This window comes from Sus scrofa, chromosome X, assembly GCF_054392235.1.
Source record: "Sus scrofa isolate SSC_HxYL_T2T_F1_AM1 chromosome X, Sscrofa_HxYL_maternal_Yorkshire_Landrace_v2.0, whole genome shotgun sequence".
In the NCBI taxonomy this organism is placed as follows: Eukaryota; Metazoa; Chordata; class Mammalia; order Artiodactyla; family Suidae; genus Sus; species Sus scrofa.
Window position 1 is genome coordinate 71511910 of NC_139401.1, and position 25626 is coordinate 71537535.

At 35.9% G+C, this 25626-nt stretch overlaps 1 protein-coding gene across 24 annotated transcripts in view; it reads right to left on the reverse strand.

Annotated features, from left to right (window-relative positions):
- Positions 1-25626, reverse strand: part of ATRX (ATRX chromatin remodeler) — a 288606-nt gene that overhangs the window by 19154 nt on the left and 243826 nt on the right. For all 24 annotated transcript variants that reach the window (XM_085008437.1, XM_085008445.1, XM_021080085.2 and 21 more), the window contains 2 exons: positions 18428-18605; positions 16411-16605 (listed from right to left, as the gene is read on the reverse strand). In XM_085008437.1, coding sequence (XP_084864563.1) covers positions 16411-16605; positions 18428-18605 — 373 coding nt within the window. The remainder of the gene's footprint in view (positions 1-16410; positions 16606-18427; positions 18606-25626) is intronic.

A 25626-nucleotide genomic window follows, 5' to 3' on the forward strand; every position in this document is an offset into this window, starting at 1 on the left:
ACCTATACTTCTGAAACTATTCCAAAAAACTGCAGAGGATGGAACACTTCCAAACTCATTCTATGAGGCCACCATCAACCTGATACCAAAATCAAAGATACCACATACAAAAAAGAGAAAATTGGGAGTTCCCGTCGTGGCGCAGTGGTTAACGAATCCGACTAGGAACCATGAGATTGCGGGTTCGGTCCCTGCCCTTGCTCAGTGGGTTAACGATCCGGCGTTGCCGCGAGCTGTGGTGTAGGTTGCAGACGCGGCTCGGATCCCGCGTTGCTGTGGCTCTGGTGTAGGCCGGTGGCTACAGCTCCGATTCAACCCCTAGCCTGGGAACCTCCATATGCCGCGGGAGCGGCCCAAGAAATAGCAACAACAACAACAACAAAAGACAAAAAAAAAAAAAAAAAAAAGAGAAAATTACAGGCCAATAGCACTAATGAACATAGATGCAAAATTCCTCAACAAAATACTAGCAAACTGAAACCTGCAATACATTAAAAGGATTGTATACCATGATCAAGTGGGATTTATCCCAGGGATGCAAGGATTTTTCAATGTCCGCAAATCAATCAGTGTGATACACCACATTAACAAACTGAAGAAGAGAAACCTTATGATCCTTTCAATAGATGCAGAAAAAGCTTTTGACAAAACCCAACACTCATTTCTGATAAAGACCCTCCAGCAAGTGGGCAGAGAGGGAACCTACCTCAACATGATAAAGGCCATATATGGCAAACCCACAGCTAACACCATTCTTAATAGTAAAAAGCTGAAAGAATTCCCACTAAGGTAGGAACAAGACAAGGATGTCTGCTCTTGCTACTACTATTCAACATAGTTTTGGAAGTCCTGGCCACAGCAATCAGAGAAGAGAAAGAAATAAAAGGAATCCAAATTGGAAAGGAAGAAGTAAAAATATCACTATTTGCAGATGACATCATACTATACCTAGAGAATCCTAAAGACTCTACCAGAAAACTGTTAGAGCTCATCCATGAATTTGGCAAAATCACAGGATACAAAATTAATACACAGAAATCAACTATATTTCTATATAATAGCAATGAAAGATCAGAAAGAGATATTAGCAAAACAATCCCATTTACCATTGCATCAAAAAGAATAAAATAGCTAGGAGTAAACCTACCTAAAGAGACAAAAGACCTGTACTCTGAAAACTATAAGACACTGATGAAAGAAATCAAAGATGACACAAACAGATGGAAAGACATACCATGCTCTTGGATTGGAAAAATCAATATTGTCAAAATGACTATACTACCCAAGGCAACCTACAGATTCAATGCAATCCCTATCAAATTACCAATGGCATTGTTCCCAGAACTAGAATAAAATATTTTAAAGTTTGTTTGGAAGCACAAAAGAGCCAGAATAGCCAAAGACATCCTGAAAAAGAAAAATGGAACTTGAGGAATTAGGTGCCCTGTCTTCCGACTACACTACAAAGCTACAGTCATCAGAACAGTATGGTACTGGTACAAAAATGGAAATATAAATCAGTGGAACAGGATAGAGAGCCTAGAATTAAACTCACACACCTAACATCAACTAATCTATTACAAAGGAGGCAAAACAATGAAATGGAAAAAAGACATTTCCTTCACAGTAAGTGGTGCTAGGAAAACTGGACAGCTACATGTAAAAGAATGAAGTTAGAATACTCAACACCATACACAAAAATAAACTCAAAATGGATTAAAGACCTAAACATAAGACTGGATACAATAAAACTCTTAGAGGAAAACATAGGCTAAATATTCTCTGACATGAACCACAGCATTATCTTCTCAGATCCACCTCCTAGAGTAATGACAACTAAAACAAAAATAAACAAATGGGGAGTTCCTGTTGTGGCTCAGTAGTTAATGAACCCGACTACTATCCATGAGTACATGGGTTCGATCCCTGGCCTTGCTCAGTAGGTTAAGGATCTGGTATTACTCTGAGCTGTGGCAAAGGTTGCAGATGCACCTTGGATCCTATGCTGCTGTGGCTGTAATGTAGGCCAGCAGCTGCAGTTCCGATTCAACCCCTAGCCTGGGAACCTCCATATGCCACCATCTACGGCCCTGAAAAGACAAAAAACAACACACACACACACAAAATAAATTAAAAAAATTATTTTAAATAAACAGGACTTAATTAAACTTAAAAGTTTTTGCACAGCAAAGGAAACCCTAAACAAAACGAAAAGCTAACCTACAAAATGGGAGAAAATATTTGTAAAAGAAGTGATTGACAAGGGATTAATCTCCAAAATATATAAACACCTCCTGCAGCTTAATACCAGAAAAACAAACAACCCCATTAAAAAATGGGCAGGACTTCCTGCCGTGGCTCAGCAGAAATGAATCTGACTATTATCCATGAGTTCTCAGGTTTGAACCCTGGCTTCACTCTGGTGTTGCCATGAGCTGTGGTGTATGTAGGTCACAAACGTGGCTCAGATCTCAACTTTCTGTGGCTGTGGTGTAGGCTGGCAGCTACAGCTCCAAGTTACAGCCTGGGAACTCCAGCTACAGCCTGGGAACTTCCATATGCTGTGTGTGGCCCTAGAAAAAAAAGGGGTGGGGGCAGATCTAAATGGACAATTCTCCAAAGAAGACATACGGATGGCCAAAAACACATGAAAAAATGTTCAACATTACTAATTATTAGAAAAATGCAAATCAAAACTACTATGAGGTACCACCTGACACCAGCCAGAATAGCCATCATCAAAACGTCTACAAACAATAAATGCCTAGAGGGTGTGGAGAAAAGAGAACCTTTTATACTTGGTGGGAGCGTAAATTGGTCCAACCACTATGGAAAACAGTATGGAGATTCCTCAAAAAACTAAAAATAGAATTATCATATGATCCAGCAATCCCACTCCTGGGCATCTATCTATCCAAAGAAAACCAAAACTCGAAAAGATGTATGTACCCCTATGTTCATTGCAACACTATATACAATATGGTATTGTACATGGAAGCCTTGGAAGCAGCCTAAATGTCTATCAACAGAGGAGTAGCTAAAGAAGATGTGGTACATATACACAATGAAATACTACTCAGCCATAAAAAGAAATGAAATATTAGCATTTGCAGCATCATGAACAGACCTAGAAATTATCATGCTAAGTTAATCCGTGTGACACAAACATCATATGCTATCACTTATATGTGAAATCTAAAAAAACGGATACAATCAACTTATTTGCAAAATAGAACCTGAGTCATAGACTTTGAAAAACTTATGTTAACCAAAGGAGAGAGTTTGTGGGGGAGGGATGGGCTGGGGGTTTGGGATAGAAATGTTGTAAAATTATGTTGTAATGATGGTCGTATAACTATAGACATAATAAAATTCACTGAGTTTTTTTTTTTTTTTTAAGAAGAAAGTGTTTTTTTTTTCTTTTTTTTTTTAAAGAAGAAAGTGGAGAAAAGTGAACCTTTGTGCACTGTTTGGTGGGAATGTAAATTGGTGCAGCCAATATGGGAAACAGTATGGAGCTTCCTCAAAAGACTAAAAATAGTACTATCATATGACCCAGTAATTTCTCTTCTGGGTATTTATCCAAAGGAAATAAAAACACCAACTCAAATGGATATATGCATTTTCATGTTCAATGCAGCATTATTTACAACAGCCAAGACGTGGAAATAACCTAAGTGTCCTACCATGGATGAACGGATTAAAAATGTGGTATATACACACAGTGGAATAATATTGAGCCATAATAAAAAGGAAATCCCAGAGTTTCCTGGCAGCACAGTAGGTTAAGGACCTGCTGTTATCGCTGCTATGGCTTGAGTATGATCCCTGGCCTGGGAACATCCACATTCCCTGGGTGCAGCCCACCCCCTTAAAAAAGGGGGGAAATTTGCCATTTGTAACAAAATGGACAGACCTTGAGGGAATTATGCTAAGTGAAATAAATCATACTGAGGAAGATAAACACCATATTATCTCACTTATATGTGGAATCTAAAAAAGCTAAAATTCTAGAAACAGAGAGTAGAGTAATGGGTACCAGGAGTTGGGGTGTGTATGTGAAATGGGGAGATGTTTGTCCCAGGGTACAAACTTGCGGTTATAAGATGTGTAAGTTCTGGTGAATAATGAGCACAGCATGTTGGTTATAGTTAATAACACTGTATATATCTGAAAGTTGCTAAAAGAGCAGATCTTAAGGTTCTCATAAAAAAAAAGTTATAATTATGGAAAAAATTATAACTGTGTGGTGATATTAACTAGACTTATTACAATCATTCTGCAATATATACATATATCAAATCATTATGTTATATATCTGAAATATGTTTTTTCTATTTTAAGTATTTTATATCTGTTAATTCTTTTTTAATTTTATTTTTTATTACTCAGTGAATTTATTACATTTACAGTTGTACAATGATCATTACAATACAATTTTATAGGATTTCCATCCCACAACCCCAGTGCATCCCCCCACCCCCCGAACTGTCTTCTTTGGAAACCATAAGTTTTTCAAAGTCTGTGAGTCAGTATCTGTTCTGCAAAGAAGTTCATTCTGAAACTAATATAATGTTATATATCAATTATATCTCAATGGAAAAGAAAGCTGGATATAAAAAAAGAAAAAAGTGTGAAGTCCTATCAAAGGAGAGTGCTTCAATTTACTATTTTCACAAGTTTATTCACACAACGTATTAATGTCAGCACAGCAGAGTGTTTTGGTTAAAGACTATGGGCTCTGGAGTCACTGGACTGAGATCAAATGTAGATGATACCACTTCTCTCTGTCATAATTTCATCACCAAGAAATAAATGCTACTGGCTTCATAAGGTGGTTATAAGGATTAAATAATTCAATGGTAGTAAAGCTTCTAATATAGTACTTAGCATACAAAGCACTCAATAAACGTAAGCAACTGTTCATTATTCTTATTAATTCAAAGGTTTAGCTGATAATAATTTTAAAGGTGGATCATACTCCTACATACCTTGTACACACAACAGCAGTGGACCTTGTTAAAAATACAGATTCCCAGGACCCATTCCCAGAAACTGATTTGGTAGGTCTTGAATGAAGCCAAGAATCTACATTTTTATCAAGTTGTCAGGTGATTCTGATGCAGGCTAGTACAAGGAATGTTAACCATTGCCTTAGCTTGCAATTTTAGGACAAAAATGTATTTGTTCATTGTCACACTTTTACTGAATACTTGCTATGTGCTAGGTATTATGCCAGGTGCTTGGGATACAGTGATGAAGATACACTGATAAAATCCCTGCCCACATAGGCTAGTAAGAAGCATAGAATCTAGAAAGAACAGGTCTACATTTTATCTCTAAGTCCAAAAAAGTTTCTATCACTTAATGCATATATATTCAATGAGCATTTACTAAATATAAACCTGGTATTTTATTTTTTTTAATTGAGGTATAGTGGATATACAATGTTGTGTTAGTTTCAGGTATACAACAAAGTGATTCAGTTATATATATTTTTCTTCAGATTGTTTTCTCTTATAGGTTATTTAACTTCAGAATTTCCATGATCCACAGTAGTAGGTATTCCTAGTGCTTCAAAAGGAGACACTTTCTGAAATCTAACCCAAAGCCACCCCCCACCCCCACAAGCTCACCTTCTACCCCCAACTCTGCAGTAAGATGCCTCATATATGTTGATGTTTCCATTAGCAATGATTTGTAAAACAGCTTGCTATTTACAAGCTGTTACAGAGATTGCCATTCAAGGGCATCATTGGTACCATGATCTCTTTAACCCAGACGGTTTCCCTAAAATACTTGTTGACTTTGGCCCCTTAGTTTTTCTTGTGTTATAAGGTAATACAATCAAAGTATGATACAATTCAGCACTATTTAAAAGCATGCTAAGTCTATTAACATGTATTTAACATCCTTGTGAAAGGATACTAGAAGCACTCATTCAGTTTTTAAAATTACTGGTTATCACTGCTGGCTATAAGGTAGACAATTCTTCTAAAGTTGTATGTATTAAGGGGAAAAATCTTTGAATATTAGGAATAATAGTTTGTAGTCAAATACATGCTAACATCATTGGAAGTGATGATCAATATCTAGTAACTAAATATTATCATATTCCCTCCTCTTGATTATAATTGATCTTTGGGAGAGTTAAAGCCTCAAATACCTACCTCTTCTATGGTTTAGCTGAGATTACCGCTTCTGGTCTCTAAATGTTTTTAGTCTTCTACTGATCTGTCATATGTCAAGCTTAATCTTTTAAGGATCAGGACCTCATATGACTCCTCTGAAATTCAAAAAACTTAATTCCATACTGGTTTCAGAGAAATGAACCAAGTATAACGGCAATAATAATAACTGTGGAAGCAAAAATGGCAGCTAACATTTGAGCACTTATTATGTACTAGGCAGTGTGCTTTAAATGGATTATTTCTTCTGTGAGGTAGGTACAATTATTTTCTTATCTTCTTAAGGGAAGCAAGGCTTGGAAAGCTTACGTGGCTTGACTAAAAATTCCACCCTAAAAAGGGTGATTGGCAGATTACTTGTGAAAGGAAAGGGCTTAAAGCATTTGCTCTTTTTACTTGGTCAACCATCCCAGAAAACACTGAATGGGAGATGTTACAATCTACAACGAAATTAAAACAATTTTTCAAGAGTTTATTATGATTATTGGTAGTCTGTTCTTATTCAAATGAATAATAATAATTTTCATGCCAGTGAATACAAATGTAGAAACAATATAAGAACTTTTTTTATTAAATAATAAACATACTGAACTGTGATAAAAGAGGCAGAGACATAGACAATGACATCAAACCTCATATATGCTTATGAGTATTCAATTATGAGCATGGCTCCTTAGAGGTACATGTCAACAAAATTTGGGCTCATGTGCCACCATGTGGTTAATACACTATAGGTTAACATTTGCCCTACAATTAAATGGGTCCTTTCAAACTTTTATTTTCAAAAGTAAATGCATGCAAGTTCCTGAAACAGGTTCATTATCTCTTTTTTATTTCACATCAAATTATTTTAATGAAGTATATTTCCTTCTAGTGTTAAGAATGACTAAGATAAAACCTTATATTGCAATCTGCTGGCTGAAAAACTGTACAATAACATCTCTGTTCAGTGAGCTATTAAAACTTGAATAAAGGACTAAGACAAAGGGAAAAAAACTGTACACAGTATCATGGTGGAAGAAGCGAACCCTCGCTTTGGGTACTTTAAATCCCCATTCTAGCCTCCCTATAATTGTCAACATGCAGTTCACATTTAAAAAGACATAGGTAGTAAACACTGGAAAAGAAAATTACAAAAAGAATTTCTATGCTAGTTTTACAATTTTCTCATTTTTTTAAATAAAGGATACAGAGCTTAGGCTGTATACCCACTTAAGAATATTATGAAACAAGACCTTGGCCAAGATTCTCATCTCTGATATCTGTATAACTCATAAATTTATTACCAGAAGAGGTACTTTCCCCTAACATAATTTACATAAGCATTAACAGAGATCAGATATTACTTTAACATTTAAAAAACCATTAAAAACCAGTTAACAAATCTTTATCACTGGAAAACTTGTATTAAACTATTTATACGATTAGATCATTTTGAAGTTTCAATATGTCTGAGGAACACTATTACCCTGAACAATTGAAGAAATGCATAGACACTTGGTAGACATAATTCAGAACTTAAAAATCAACATATCTAAAAAATGCTTGCACAGAACTACAAGACCATTATATTTCAAAAAGGAAAAAGCAGCAGCACCAACAATAGCAAGAAACTAATGAGGGGATTTAAAAGAACGTAATTTATGGGGTGAGATGGTGAACAGAGCTAAAATAGCTGATTTGATATAGAACTGGAGCCATGTATTAAAGCTCTAATTCCCTTCCTTTTACATACCTGTTACATTTCAATTTTACTGCTTGCAAAGTAAGTCAAATCTAACACTGATTTTTAATGATATGTGCATCATAATGGAACAATTAAAAAATCCAATTAAACATCACTATAGAGGTGACTAGAATTTCAAAAAAGGCCACAAGGAGTTCCCGTCGTGGCTCAGTGGTTAAGGAATCCGACTAGGAACCATGAGATTGCAGGGTCAGTCCCTGGCCTTGCTCAGTGGGTTAAGGATCCGGCGTTGCCGTGAGCTGTGGTGTAGGTCGCAGACGCGGCTCGGATCCCGCGTTGCTGTGGCTCTGGCGTAGGCCGATGGCTACAGCTCCGATTGGACTTCTAGCCTGGGAACCTCCATGTGCTGCGAGAGCAGCCCTGGAAAAGGCAAAAAAAAAAAAAAAAAAAAAAAAAGCCACAGAAAAGTGTCAGCACTGTTTTATTCACTATGGGTGAAAGAAAAGGAGCAAAGAATAGACTTCTTTAAAGAACTTCAGAGATAAAAAGAGAAGAATAAGTCAAGTGGTTAATAATTAAATCTGAGAGAATAAATCTAATTAGAAAGTGAAGAAATAAAAGAACGTAAAGAAGAGAAATATAGGAAGAGGAGTTTTATAATAATGACTTAAAGAGGAAGTGATGAGGCAAAAAGATATAATCATCACCCATCAAGTAAGTTAAAAATGAACACTTTCAGAACTATCAAAGGACAAAGAAAAACTAACTCAAAAAAGCATGCAAATTAACCATTACTTAGATACTAGCAATTTGTGGGGGAAAATGAAAATGTATCATTTTTAGTGGTCTTTCGTCTTAAAAAATATGTATAAAAAGGCAGGTGTTTACAATTGTACTCTACCAGTATGAACCAACCTTAAAATGTCTTTAAAGAGTCAGTTCAAACACCAAGAAATCCCTCACTACAAATATAAAAAAAAACCACCTACTTGTACCCATTTCAGAGAGGACTAATTTTCAAAATCCCATTAAAGGAAATGGAAACCAAACAGTAGTGGGAAAAGTTAAACGAAATTCTAAATATAAGCCCAGGGAACAAAATTAACTTTATTGAGTACCTATATCATGCATAGTACTTCTCTATCCCCATTGCTTCCACCTTCAGGCCTGTATTACCCCTCTCATCTGGATCATTTTAATAGCATCCTAACAAGCATCTTAAGATACATTTTCTTTCCTTCAATCTATCCTGCACATTGATACCCAAAGTAGTTTTTCTAAGGTGAAATGATCTTTTGTTTAGAATCATTAAATAGATACCACAGCCTATAACACAATGTACAAATGCTCTTTTTTGTATTATTTACTTATTTTTTATTTTATATTGGAGTATAGTTGATTTACAATGCTGTGTTAGTTTCAGGTATACAGCAAAGTGATTTAGTTAAACATATACATTTATCCACTCTTTTTCGGATTCTTTTTCCATAGAGGTTATTACAAAATACTGACTAAAGAGTTCCCATTGTGGCTCGGTGGTAATGAACCCGACTACCATCCATGAGGATGCAGGTTCGATTCCTGGCCCTGCTCAGGGGTTAAGGATTTAGTGTTGCCATAAGCTGTGGTGTAGGTCACAGATGTGGCTTGGATCTGGCATTGCTGTGGCTGTGGTGTATGCCGGCAGCTACAGCTCCAATTCAACCCTTAGCCTGGGAACTTTCAAATGGGTTTGGTCTTAAAAAAAAAAAAAGATTGAGTAGAGTTCCCTGTGCTATATAGTAGGTCTTTGTTGATTATCTATTTTATACATAGTAGTGTGTATATGTTAATCCCAAACTCCTAATCTATCTCTCCCCCTGCACTCTTCCCCTTTAGTAATCCTCAGTTTGTTTCTGAAGTCTGAGTCTGCTTCTATTTTGTAAATAAGTTCATTTGTACCATTTTTTAAGATTCCACATACAAGTGATATCATATGATATTTGTCTTTCTCTGTCTGACTTACTTCACTCAGCATGATAATCTCTAGGTCCATCCATGTTGCTGCAAATGGCATTATTTCATTTTTTTAAAGGCTGTATATATGTACAATATCTTCTTTATCCATTCCTCTGTTGATAGACATCTAGCTTGCTTCCATGTCTTGGCTATTGTAAATTGTGCTGCAGTGGGCACTGGGGTGCATGTATCTTTTCAAATTATGGTGTTCTCTGGATATATGCACAGGAGTGGGACTTCTGGATCATACGGTAGTTCTACTTTTAGTTTTTTAAGGAAACTTCATACTGTTTTCCATAGTGGTTGTACCAATTTACATTTTCATGCACCTATGGTCAATTAATCTATGACAAAGGAGGCAAGAATATACAATGGAGAAAAGACAGTCTCTTCAATAAGTGGTGCTGAGAAAACTGGACAGCTACATGTAAAAGAATGAAATTAGAACATTCTCTAACACCATAAATGAAACTCAAAATGGATTAAAGACTTAAATGTAAGACTGGATACTATAAAACTCTTAGAGGAAAACATAGCCAGAACATTCTTTGACATAAACCAAAGCAATATCTTTGCGGATCCACCTCCCAGAGTAATGTCAATAAAAAATAAACAAACAAATGGGACCTAATTATGCTTAAAAGCTTTTGTATGGCAAAGGAAACCATAATCGAAACAAAAAGACAGGAGGAGTTCCTGCTGCGTGGCACAGCAGGTTAAGAATCTGACTGCCTGGCTCAGATCACTGTGGAGGTGTGGGTTTGATCCTTGGCCCGACACAGTGGGTTAAAGGACCCAACCCTGCCCCAATTGCAGCCTAGATTAAATTTCTGGTCCAGGAACTATGCTGCGAGCTATGCTGCGAGTGTGGCCATTGGGAAAAAAAGACAACACATAGAATGGGAGAAAGTATTTGCAAATGAAGCAATCAACAAGAGATTAATCTCCAAAATACACAAACAGCTCATGCAGCTCAACATCAAAAAAACCAAACAACCCAACCAAAACTGGACAGAAGACCTAAATAGACATTTCTCCAAAGAAGACATACAATGGCCAAAAAAACACATGAAAAGATGCTCAACACTGTTAATTATTAGAGAAAAGCAAATCAAAACTACTACTATGAGGTACCACCTCACACTGGTCAGAATGATCATCGAAAGTCTATGAACAATAAATGCTGAAGAGCATGTGGAGAAAAAGGGAACTCTCCTAAAATGTTGGTGGGAATGTAAGTTGGTAGAGACTCTCTAACTTCTATGATCTGATTCTTATCCACCTTTCCAGTCTTTTCTCTCACTTCTTCCCATGCCAACCCTTACTCTACACACCACTACCTCTTTATACTCCATTAATTATTTTTAACTACCTGAGGCTCCTGAAACTTGCAATGCTGTTTTATACATGTGTTTCATTTTTTCTGCTCCTCCCCTTAAAGAGCCTTCATCTTTTGCCTTCATAGCAATGCAAACAACTACCATGTCTATTTTCAGCATCAGTTCAAGTTCTCCTAATAGCAACTCCCCATCCCCAACTTTTCCAAAAAGGAACTGAATATTCCTTACTGTACAGGGTACCTATACATATTTCTATTATAGAACCCATAATTTTTATTTTATTTATACTTGCTTAAGGTATGCTTATTAGACTGTAGGCTTCCTGGGAACAGGAATCTAGTCTTATTTATCAATATGTCCTTAGTAACTAGCATGACTGGCACACTGCAGGTACCTGCAAAGTTTTAAACCAGTGAATGAATAAATAAGCTTAATTATTTAGGTTTAAGTTTTTTTTCCACTGCCTATGAATTAAAAGCTACAGTCTATCATCAGTGATTGAGTTCCATCATTCATTTACTTGAAATTTCTCTTACACTCCACAATCATCACCCTTTTATTTGTCCTTATCCTGCACTTTAATGCCAGATGAATTTTCCAAAAGCCCGCATTTCTCATACAAGAGCCCCATTCATGAACTAATAGTAGATACCATTTTAAATCCAAATGCCTACATTTACTTTTAATAGCTCCACAAGCTGGCTCTGCCTTACCTATCCAATTTTAACTCATCACCTGGCCAATTTCTTCATCATACTTTGAATCTAGTATCCAAAAACTTTTTTTTTTTTTTGCTTTTTAAATTTTTAAATTTTTTTTTTTTTTTTTAGAGCAGCACCTGTGGGATATGGAAGTAATCAGAGCTACAGCTGCCGGCCTATGTCACAGCCACAGCAACTGGGGATCCAAGCCGCCTCTGTGACACTCAACACAGCTCACGGCAATGCCAGATCCTAACCCACTGAGCAAGGCCAGGCATCAAACCCGCATCCTCATGAATCCTAGTTGGGTTGTTAACTGTTGAGCTACAGAGGGAACTCCCTAGTACTTGAATTCTTACCTTTCCGTTTCTTCAAAGTGTTTCACCCTACATTCATACCTCACTCCTACCTAATCCAATTAAATACTAGCCATCATTTATGGATCAGTTTGATATTTTCCATTAAAATTGTAATTTAATGTTCCATACACCGCATTTTAACTATATACTATAGCAAATCCATTCAGTACCAGTCACATTACCACTTCATTCTTTTTTTTTTTTTTTTTTTTTTTTTTGGTCTTTTTGCTATTTCTTGGGTCGCTCCCGCGGCATATGGAGGTTCCCAGGCTAGGGGTCCAATCGGAGCTGTAGCCACCAGCCTATGCCAGAGCCACAGCAACGCAGGATCCGAGCCGTGTCTGCAACCTACACCACAGCTCACGGCAATGCTGGATCGTCAACCCACTGAGCAAGAGCAGGGACCGAACCCGCAACCTCATGGTTCCTAGTCGGATTCGTTAACCACTGCGCCACGACGGGAACTCCCACTTCATTCTTTTTAAGAATATTACTTTTTTATCCCCAGTGGACTATCACCTCCTTCAGGTAAATCTCATATACATCCTATTGTATTTTCTTTTAGATCCCTGACAGTTCTTAGTTACTATGATAGTAAGGCATCATCATATCGTAGGGTTTTAAAAATATATTTAAAGTTTTTTTTAAACTAAAAAAATCCTCTACTTAAATGAAATACTATGTCACAGCCCAATACATAAAAGAGGTAAAAGAGACTCTGAAAAGTACTGCCTGTCTGGCCTTTCCCTACTGCTCAGCAACATAGCAGCCCTGGGTCACCTGTGCAAATTTCCTGGAGCTCCCTGGAATACAATTTGAAAACTAATGTGTTCAAGTACTAGCTCTAACACTTATTGGTCATGTACCCTTGGGTAATCACTAACTTTCTAAACTTCAGTTTCCTGAGATAATGAATATGTATGAGAAAGGCCTTTGTAAACTTTAAAGCTTTCTATAAATTTGAGGAATTTACAACTTCAGAAGCCATTGTCTAAACTGGTTATATTATACAATCTTAACAACAGTTATATCACACAATGGTACTGACTGTGAAAACATTCTATATTTTAAAATCCAGTTTTATTTAAAATAAAGCATTTTAAATATCAGTCACTTTGGTCCTCTGCCTTGTTTCCTGTACCTAGAATTAACTTTCTGATCTCCATTTGGGAGCAATAAAGTGTAATGATTAAGAAGACATACTTTTGAGTTAGGCAGACTTGTTTTCAAGCCCAGCTTCACCACTAATTAGGTATGTAAACTTGGATGAGTTACATAAACTCTCCAAGCCTTAATTTCCTCATGAAAACAGCACTATCAGCTTTTCAGTTACTGCTAGATTAAAGAACATAATCTAACAAATTGTTTTCACACAGAGTATAAAACTTTTAGGGAGTTCCCGTCGTGGCTCAGTGGTTAACGAATCCGACTAGGAACCATGAGGTGGCGGCTTCAATCCCTGGCCTCGCTCAGTGGGTTAAGGATCCAGCGTTGCTGTGAGCTGTGGTGTAGGTCACAGACATGGCTCGGATCCCACGTTGCTGTGGCTCTGATGTACACCAGCGGCTGCAGCTCCAACTAGACCCCTAACCTGGGAACCTCCACGTGCCCTGGGTGCAGCCCTAGAATAAATTAAAAAAAAAAAAAAAGTATGAAACTTAGTAAGAAATTAGTAACTATTACTTTCCTCTTGGGAAGCGCTGTGAGAGAGTTGAAGCACTGTGCATTAAAGTAGCATTCAATATTCCTTTTTTTTTTTTTTTTTGGTCTTTTTGTCTTTTTAGGGCAGCACTCACAGCATATGGAGGTTCTGAGGCTAGGGGTCCAATTGGAGCTGTAGCTGCTGGCCTATGCTACAGCCACAGCAACCGCCAGATCCGAGCCACGTCTTCGACGTACACTACAACTCACAGCAACCCTGGACCCTTAACCCACTGAGCGAGGCCAGGGATCGAACCCACATCTTCATGGATGCTAGTTGGGTTCACTAACTGCTGAGCCATGACGGGAACTCCTCCTTTTCCTTTTTTACTTGGGTAAAGGACATAGCACCCAAACCAAAATATAGTAAGTAAAGTAAATGAAAAAACATGACACATTTGACGAGTGCCAAATTATAAAACAGATCTTTTCTTTCCAGAATCCTGTAACAATTAAATCACACTTCTTTCCAGCTGGATTTTTAAAATCTTCTTTAAAGTTTGGACAATGTCTTGTTCTTAATATACCCTAACAATACACTTCAAAATCAGCAAAAAATCAGTAGTTTATCAAATTAAATATTTCCTACAATCAGAAATATCAATATTGAAATATAAAAACAAATCTTGTGTGCAGAAAATTTTCCAAAGACTATTCAAGACCCCTACTCACATTCTATAATAATTAAGAAAGGAAGCCAAATCACTATCAATTTTAATATTTCATAACATGGAAATGGAATTGATTCTTTTTTTAAAAGTATTACAAAAATGGTAAATCTTAACACTAATGCAGCCCTAAGCCACTGTCAAAGGGATCTGATACACTGTCACAAAAATCCTTTCCTAAATGTTCTATCAGTGAACTCTAAATGGAAGAAAAGTATACTGATTAGAAAAACAAAATATTTGCTTACAGACAAAGGACATTTTAAAAATTTCCCCAAATGCTTAATGTTACTTTAACTGATATATATACACTGAAAGTTTACTGGAGATATCACTGATTTACATTAACATTAGAAATGTATTTATTCCTATCATCTTTTGCTTTAATCAAATGTGTCCAACTATATGAAGAACTAAGATATTTTAAGTTTATTTTTTAAACAAATGACTAAAGTGACTTTGGTAAAGTGACACTGTAACCTGGTAGCTGCTTTCCCAATTCTCTTTAACAGCTACATGGAACATTAAGTGCTTAAATTTCAAACCAAGACAACAGAAAAAAAAACCTCCCCCAATAACTCCCCCAAAATGACATTTTAGATAACTAGAATAGGTTTACATATATAAATTCTTTATTTAGATCAGAGAACATATGGTTTTCTCTCATGTTCAAAAAGGTCAAAATTATATATACCATATTAAATTTCTATATCAATGTTTTATTCAGGAAGAATGGATCAGAAGACAGATGCAGATATTATTACTGGCTCTGACACTAATTAGCTGAAAACTGGGCAAGTCACTGAATATCTCTGATCCTAAGTTACCCATCTATAAAATGAGAGATCCCTTTTCTAAGAGTGAAGGTCTTCCTTGCTTTATTTATTTTTTTATACTTTTTAAAAATTAAAATATAGTTGAGTTACAATGTTGTACCAATTTCTGCTTTACAGCCAAGTAACCCAGTCATACACATATACACATTCCTTTTCTTTTTCTTTTATTATCTTCCATCATGATCTATCACAAGAGATGAGATATAGTTCCCTGTGCTATAAAGTAGGTTACTTGGTTTATGACAGCAAAAAATATCAAGTAAGAGACACTTTTATTTGCTGATTCTTTTTTCTTTCTCTCTCTCCTTTTTTTAAGGGCCACACCTGTGGCATATGGAAGTTCCTGGGGCTAGTGGCTGAATCGGAGCTGTAGCTGCCAGTCTAAGCTACAGCCACAGCAACACTAAACCCAAGCAGCATCTGCAACTTATACCACAGCTTGCAGCAATGCTAGATCTTTAATGCGCCAAGCGAGGCCAAGGATCAAATGTCTATCCTCACGGACACTATGTTGGGTTCTTAACCCACTGAGCGACAACAGGAATTCCTATTTGCTTGAGTCTTAATTTGCAATATGACAACAAAAAAATGTTAAGGAAAAGACAATTAAATCTTACATAAAATTATTAAAATTATGTATGCCCTTTACTGGAGATTATTAAAAGAGAACCATACTACTTCCTTTAAGATTTCTACTCAGAAATCTTTTTCTGTAGGGCTGAATTTTTTATATGGCATAAATTATATATTTCATATTACACTATCTTTTGTGGCATTTTGTGGAGAACTGACCTCTCATTTAAATACAATTTTATTCTCTTTGCAAAATTCTGAAATGTAGTCTTAGATGACTAACTTTCATAGTAGTAATAAAATTTCCTTCGTCTGTGTTAGGATTTTTTTAAGCAAATAACCTCAAGATGTTTGTTTACCTTTGGCAGCATGGGAGTATCCCTTTTCTTCTTCTTTTCTGAATTAGGGTCATCTAACAAGTCTGGCTCAAAGGTATAAAGTTCAGTAAGCTCATTCATGGTGAAATGACGTTCAACTTGCTGTTGATCAACAACGCGAAAAGAGAGTGACTGCTTAGTGACTTGCCGATCATAAATTTTATCTTCCATGGTTCCCTTTGTAAAAAAAGAAGGAACAATACACAAAATAAATAAGTTTTTGGAGATCCTACTGTGGCACAGCAGAAATGAATCCAACTAGTATCCATGAGAATGGGGGTTTGATCCCTGGCCTTGCTCAATGGGTCGGGGATCCAGTGTTTCCATGAGTTGTGGTGTAGGCCAGCAGCTGCAGCTCCAGTTCAACCCCTAGCCTAGGAACTCACATATGCTGCAGGTGTGGCCCTAAAAGTAAAAGCAAAAATAAGTTAAAAAATAAATAATTTTGTAAATATGAAACTTAATCAAGGAGAAATATAGTATTCATTAACACAAAATAGCAAAATTTCATGGTAATATAATGCTATGAGGCAAATTTTATGAGCAATGCTAATTAATTCTTCACGAGGAATTTTCTGGAGTAGTTGACCTTGACCAAAAAAAAAAAAAAAAAACAAAAAAACCCCAAAAAACAAAACTATACTACTGATAATCATTCTATATTTTTGATCAATATGCATTTATGTGTTGCTTTATATATTTCTGTACTTGGTGGAAGCAAGCAGATACCAAGGTAAACAGAATAAAAGAGTACATGAAATAAGATTCTAGGGGATGGGAGTTCCCATTGTAGCACAGTGGAAATGAATCTGAGTAGTATCCATGAGGATGTGGGTTTGACCTCTGGCCTTGCTCAGTGGGTTGGGGATCCGGCGTTGCCGCAAGCTGTGGTGTAGGTGGCAGATGTGGCTTGGATCCCACATTGCTCTGGCTGTGATGTAGGCTGGTGGCTATAGCTCCGATTTGACCCCTAGCCTAGGAACTTCCATATGCTGTGGGTATGGCCCTAAAAGTCAAAAAAAGAAAAAAAAAACATTTTAGGGGGTTTACTGATGTCAGAATGCAAGAGAGTAATTTATTTTCAATGTAATATATTCCCAATGATCACAACGAATTATATAAATATTACTTTCTATAACTTTAGGACAAAAAAATAATTACTAAAATGCCATATCCATTATATATTTTACACAGTATTCTGAACTAGAATGTAAAGGAGCTTTTAATTTAAATAACAGGAAAGGGTTTACAGTGTAGTTTACCAATTATATTATGTACTCTTATGTATGAGCAAGGATCTACCAATAAAATCCAGTCCCTGGTTGAGAAACCCAGATTTGGAGGCAGGTGGAGAAGGTAGTATTTGCTCCCAAAAATGTACCAGTTAAAAGGGCAACTTGATTATAAACCTGTATAGACATTGAACTGCATCCACTTCTTTGATTTCACTTATTTTCCTTAAATTTCAGTTTGTTTTTTAATACCTCAGTTTATATGTAAAGGAAATTACTTTCATATTCTTGACTAGAAAGTGCTAAATCTTTTTTTTTGTAATGATTCCTTGTTATTATAATACATTAACTTTTTATTCCTAATTTACCCACATTCTTCACACTAAGAGAATATCTGGTGGCCACTAAAAACAATGATTGTTTGACCTCTACACCTATAAGAAAATCAGATTTAGTTATTGGCTTTTCCATGCTAAGTCAAAGAGCTATAAATGTTTAACTTTCTTTAACTAGCAAGAAAATGCTAAGTCAGTTTACTCGTGGAAATCTATCTCAACCTGAGAAAGCTAATATTAGAGACCTGAACAAACTACAAAACAGAAAATCATAAGAAACCAAAATTGACTTCTTGCTGCTTTATGAACAGGAATGATCTTTTCAACTTAGTTTGCCTCTCTTATAATCCAAGTATGTTCTGAACTCCAAAAATATTATCAGCTTCACCCAACCTTTCAATATGAAAAAGAGAATATAAATTACAAACCTACCTGAGCTAAGAACCTATATACATATACAGGTTTAGTTTGTCCAAAGCGATAAACTCTGAATATACTCTGGATGTCATAAGATGGATTCCAAGATGCATCAAATATAATCACTCGATTAGCAGCTACCAGATTAATTCCAAGAGATCCTGCTTTGGTGGAAATGATAAACAATCTTCCTCTGAAAATGAAAATATACAATGAATGTTTAGTAATGAGTGCTTCACAGATATTTTACTTATCATATGACTTTTTAATTAATTCTAAGACAGTTTTTTGAACAATCGTAAGTTCAGAGAATTCATTTCTCACTTACTGAAAAAAAAAAAAGACATGTTTAAGGACTTTGGTTGATGATTTATATGCCCAATAAGAATGTTAGTACTGGAAAACAAAATAGTCTGATTTGGGAGTAAAGATAATTATGGAAATCATATATTTACAATGTATTCAAGGTATTTATAGATTTGTCAGTAAATACAGAAAATTTATGTATAACTCAAAAGAACATATTGTGTTCAGTAGTGTCTGAGCACTAAGTACAACAAAATAAAGGACACTGCCCAAGTTGCTGAGTGTAGTAGGGGTGACTTGACATGCAGTTATAATATAATGTAATAAATATAAGGAGAGGAGTTTATGGCGTGGTGCAGTGGTTAACAAATCCGACTAGGAACCATGAGGTTGCAGGTTCGATCCCTGGCCTCACTCAGTGGGTTAAGGATCCGGCGTTGCCATGAGCTGTGTTGTAGGTTGCAGATGTGGCTCAGATCCCGTGTTGCTGTGGCTCCAGCGTAGGCTGGTGGCTACAGCTCCTATTCAACCCTAGCCTGGGAACCTCCATATGCTGAAGGAGCGGCTCAAGAAAAGGCGAAAAGACAAAAAAAAAAGAAAGAAAGAGAGAGAGAAAAGTAAGATGCAAAGTACTGAGGTAACTAACTAAAACAGGATCAAAAAGACAGAGGGCTCTAAGAAGAATGTATTCAAGAAGGAAAAAAAAAACCCTGATAGATTACCTGCTGCATTGGAACACAAGAATTTATATATTTTTGTAGAAAAATGTAAGAATGAATCAGCGATAGTCATAGAAAACTAAGCAAAACCATTACTTCAAGAAAAATGAATATGTACACAAAAAGGAAAAGTCATCATAGTATTTTAAATGACTTAAGTGTGAATATTTACAGTCACAATAAAGAAAATACCCCAAATTGATTTAAGCAAATATTCTGAAAAAAGGTATTGGGAAAATGAATGTAGAAAAGTATGTAGGTACATGTGAGTAAACTTCCACCTTAAAATGTAGAAAAGACATACATAAACAGAATAAAAGAGTACATGAAATAAGACTTTAGGGAGTTACTGACGGAAGAATAACCAGAACTGCCGAGAGTTGAAACCAAAATTGATTATCTGCAGAGAGTGGAAGTCATGGGTAGAAAGGGGTTGGTCAAGAAACTAATCTTTATTTAAGCCTTGTAAAACTTTAAAAAATATGTAAATATATTAATTTGATATAAATAAAATTTTAATTTACAAAAATTATATATAACATTTTAAAAATATATAAACAAGTTTAAAGGAAAAGAATTCCCTACTCTCCAAAAACAATCTCAATTCAAATCATGATATATTTTCTATAGGTTTCTTTTTTCTAAGCACATACTTTTTTTGTTTTATTCAGACAAGATAATCTGTGTATACAGTTTATATTATGAGCATTTCCTAAAATTTCTTGGTAAACATCATGCTTGGTAGCTGCATAATATTCCACTGGATGACTAGATAACTTGTTTACAGCTGGCAGCTTAGAGTGAGAAAAAACCTGGAATATAATAAGCTCTCAACAATCATCACAAAATGCCATTATACACCAAGCTGTACTTTCTATAATTTCATGACAAAATATAGTAACTAAAATGCCACACCTAGTACAGATATAGTATTGTAAACTAGAATGCAAAGAAGCTCAAAATTTAACTAATGAGAAAGAGCTTATAAGTAACAAAAATCCTGATACAAAATGAACTGTAGTACTAAAGTCATGTTTTATATCAACTTGGAGCTACCCACATGTCTAGGAATACAGACTACAGAAATTATCAGAAATGCAAGAAAATATATTCATCACACTGTTATTTACAAGGACATAAGTTCGATAATAAAAAAAATGTACAACACAGAAGGATGTACACTCTGGCTATTCAACAGGTTACGTTACCATTAAAAATACACAATATTATGTGAAAAAAAGCAGGATATAAAGCCTTATTAAGTGTAATTGCAATTGCACTAAAAAATAAAACATATACATACATACATACAATGTTAAATGTTTATCTCTGGTCACTGGGATTACGATAATTATTTTCTTTATACTTATCTATAAAACAAACTCATTACAGAGAACAAACTGTGTTTTCTTTAATTACTGGACATATTTAAGGGTTTATGGGCAAATGCTGCTCCACAATGACTCCAGTCATTACAGATCTATTCTACACCAACAGAAGGATCAAGCATATAGAATGGCATGAACTATATAGGTTAAAAAAAAATACACACAAGAAAAAAAGAAACATAGTTGAGAACTTCAAAACTCTTTGGCATCTATCCACTCATGAAGAGGTGAATGGGTTTAATAAACATGTTTATCAAACTGCTATTAATCCCAAGTACTGAGCTACTCGGGGAATTCAAAAGATGAAAAAATATCATCAAAATATCTGGTCACTGCACTAAAGGAGATCACCATTAAAAAAATAGACATATAAACAACTGTAATGCAGTCTAATTTGCAATAATAGAGGTACTTATTTACAAGGTATATTTACAAGGTATATTATTTACAAGGTATATGTGCTCAACGACATAGATTTTGGTTTTTAGAAGCATACAAGTGGGAAGCAAACTTATTTAATTTTGCCCTCAAAAGAAAAACAAGCAAAGAGAGATTCAAGTGACTGAATTGATATCAAGAGTTACTTTACAACTACTTAATCTTTAATATTATTCAGTGTGGAATATACAAGTTCATAAACTAACCAGCATATTATATTTTCTTAATACTAAATATTAGTATTGAAGTACACACTAAGGAGTTCCCTTGTGGCACAGCAGGTAAGGATTCAGTGTTGTCAATGCATTGGCTTGGGTAGCTAATGTGGCAGAGAATTGATCCCTGGCTTGGGAACTTCCACATATAGCAGGCATGACCAAACAAATAAAGTACACGCAAAACCAAATAAAATTAAAATATGAACTATTATTTAAATAGTGCTTCTGGAGTTCCCGTCGTGGCGCAGTGGTTAACGAATCCGACTAGGAACCATGAGGTTGCGGGTTCGGTCCCTGCCCTTGCTCAGTGGGTTAACGATCTGGCGTTGCCGTGAGCTGTGGTGTAGGTTGCAGACGCGGCTCGGATCCCGCGTTGCTGTGGCTCTGGCGTAGGCCGGTGGCTACAGCTCCGATTCAACCCCTAGCCTGGGAACCTCCATATGCCGCGGGAGCGGCCCAAGAAATAGCAACAACAACAACAACAACAAAAGACAAAAAGACCAAATAAATAAATAAATAAATAAATAGTGCTTCTATAAACCTTTTTGTATATGTTTTTTGACAAAAACATGTACGCAGTTCTATTAGGTATATACCTAACAGTAGACTTGCTGGGTCATAGGGTAGGTATGTTGTACTGTTAAAGCTGAGCAAATAGTTCACCAAAATGATTATTCCAATTTATATTCCCACCAGCAATGTATGAGAATTCCAGATGTTCCAGATCCTAGACAACATGTGGAATTGCCTTTTTGTAAATTATAACCTTTATAATAATAGTTTAAAGTTCACAAGAATTTGCAACAGTAGCACAGAGAGTCCCCATGTACCCTTCATCCAGTTTTCCCCAATAGTAATAATTTACATAGCTATACAGTACTATACTGTCAAAAACAGTTTGGTGCAATACTCTGAACTCAGGCACAGAACTTATTAGGATTTACTGGTTTTCATGTGTATTTTTATTGTTTGGTATATAGCTCTATGAAATCATGTAACCATTACCACAAGCAGGAACCTGAACTGTTCCATCACTACAAAACACCTCCCACATGTTATCCCTTAGTATTAACACTCTCCTCTTAACCCTAATCCCTGGTAACCACTAATTTGTTCTCTATCACTATAATTTTGTCACATCAAGAATGCCATATGAATGGAATCACATAATATGTAACCTTTTAAGACTGGCATTTTTCACTCAGCATAGTTCCCTTGAGGTTCATCCCAGTTGTTTGGATACTTACCACTAGTTCATTTCTTTTTACTGCTGAACAGTATTCCATTATACAGAAATACTACAATTTGTTTATCCGTTCACATGTTAAAGGGCCTTTGGGTTGTTTCCAGTTTTTGGCTATTACAAGTAAAGCTGGTATGAACATCTGTGTTTGGGTTTCTATGTGAAAATAAGTTTTCATTTCTCTGGCATAAATTTCAAGAGTGTGACTGAAGGGTTTTTGATTAAGTATGTTTGTTTAGTTAAAAAAAAAAAACAACAACAAAACACTACCAAGTGTTTTCCAGGAAGAGTGGCTGTGCCATTTCACTTCCTCATCAGCATTGAGAGACAAATTCAGTTTCTCTGCAACCTCACCAGCATTTGATAGAATTACTATTTTTTATTTTTAGCCATTCTGATAGATATGAAGTGGTACCTTTTGTGGTTTTAATTTACATTTCCCTGTTAACTAGTAATGTTGAAATCTTTTCATGTGCTTATCTGCCATGCACAGATCTCCTTCAGTGAGGTGTGAGTTAAGTCCTTATATCATTTTCTAACTGAAAAACATTTTTCTTATTGTTACATTTAGATAATTCTTCATATACCCTAGATATGTGTCCTCTGTTAGATATGCAATTTCAAATATTTTCTCCAAGTCTGTGGCTTGTCTTTTCCTCTTCTCCACAAAGTCTCTCACAGACAAAAGGTTTTTTTGTAGCTCTAAATTTTTAATAAAAGTATACTTAAAGGACATGTACAATAGAATTTTGGCTGCAATTACATCCTTTGCAATAGTTAAACTTAAGATGAAAACTTTAGGTGTCATCCTAAACATGGACAAAGGGAAACAATTTTTCAAAATTCTTTCAGGGATGAATGCTCAAAGTTTTGAACACCACTCTCTTAGGCCTGCACTGCTTTACCCTAGTCAGAGGTCAGCCCAGCATCCAAAACTAGCCAACTGAAACAGATAAAAGCTTAAAATTAAAAAAAAAAAAATTTGGCCACATCCATGGGATGTAGAAGTTCTCAGGCCAGGAATCAAACCTGCACCACAGCTATAACCAGGGCCACAGAAATAACGTCAGATCCTTAACGCACTGTGTCATGAGGAACTCCCAAAAGTTTTAAAATTTGATTGTCTAATTATTGATTTTTTTCTTTAATGGATTATATACTTTTGGTGTCATGACTAAAAGGTCTTTGCCTCTTAGTTTCTGAAGATTTTTTCTATGTTTTCTTGAACAAAAATATTTTTTAATTTAGATTTATGATCCATTTGACTTGATTTTTGAATAGCGATGAGGCTTAGCTAACGTCTGTTATTGACCTATGAATACCCCATTGTTTCAGCATCATTTGTTGAAAAGGTTATCCTCCTTCCACTGAAACACTTTTGCAACTTTGTCAAAAACAATTTAAACCTGGATTTCTCAGATGGTTAATAAAAATAAGAATTTTTTCCTACATTTATTGGCCATTTGTATATTATCTTTTGTAAATTGTTTTTCAGGTTTTCTGCCCATCTAATAATGAGGTTATCTGGTGTCAAGTGAAAAAAATGCACAGCGTCAGAGTTGTGAGTTAAGTTTTATTTGGGGCAAAGTGAAGGCTATAGTCTAGGAGACAGAATACAGACAGCTCAGAGAAAGTACTCCAAAGAGAGGTAGGGAGGAAGGATAGTATATATGTGATTTTGGTGAAGTGGGAGAGGTACATGCAATCAAGCATACATGTTGCAGAAGGTTGCTGCCAGTCTCATGAAGGTCACAAGGAGAACATGTCACCATGAAGATTTCAGTGCTTTTCTAGATATGAGGAAATATAAGAATTGGGTCCATAAAATCTTTTCCTGAAAATATTTAACTATGTGAAGACCTATTCTGCCAGTTTTTCCTAGAGTACAGAGTGCCTCATCCTTGATCTCTACCCTCAACTCCTCTCAGGGGGTGTTGAAGGTCAGCAGCTGCAGCAGATCATGATTTAATCTGTGTAGAGGTAGACAAATGGTAAATGCCAGTTCATGGCAACTGCCAATCCTGGTATTGTTTAGCCTCCTGATTTTTTTGGCCACACCCACAGCATGTTAAAGCTCCCGGGCCAGGGACTAAACCCAAGCCATGGCAGTGACAACACCAGATCCCTACCCCACTAAGCCACCAGCAAACTCCTAGCCTCCAGATTTTTAAGAATTATTTATATATTCTGGATAAGAGTTACTTTTGGATCTATGTATTAAAAGCAGTTTCTCCTAACTTATGGTTTGCCTTTTCATTTTAATATGAAGTGACTTTGATGAACAGAAGTTCTTAATTTTAATGAAGCTGAACTTAACAATCTTCCCTTTTATGATTAGCATTTTGTCCTATTTATGAAAAATTTCTTACTACAAATCAGGAAAATACTCCCCGCTGTTGCCTTCTAAAAATCTTCATTTTTTTAGCTTCTACATTTAAATCTACAAGCTACTTGGAATTAGTTATCAGGAAAATACAGATTAAGACCCACTATCTATCTATGACAATGGCTTTTATTTTTTTTGATTTTTAAATTTTTATTTATTTATTTATTTGTCTTTTCTAGGGCTGCACTCACAGCATCCCAGGCTAGGGGTCCAATCAGAGCTGTTGCTGCCAGCCTACTCCAGAGCCACGGCAACACCAGATCCGAGCTGAGCCTGCGACCTACACCACAGCTCACGGCAACGCCAGATTCTTAACCCACTGAGCAAGGCCAGGGATCGAACCTGCGACCTCATGGTTCCCAGTTGGATTCATTTCCACTGCACCACAAAGGGAACTCCGAATATTTCTATACCTTGATTGCAGAGATGGTTATGGAAATCTCTAAATATGTGATTTAAAAAAACCCATACGTATGGAGTTCCCATCGTGGCACAGTGGAAACAAATCCGACTAGG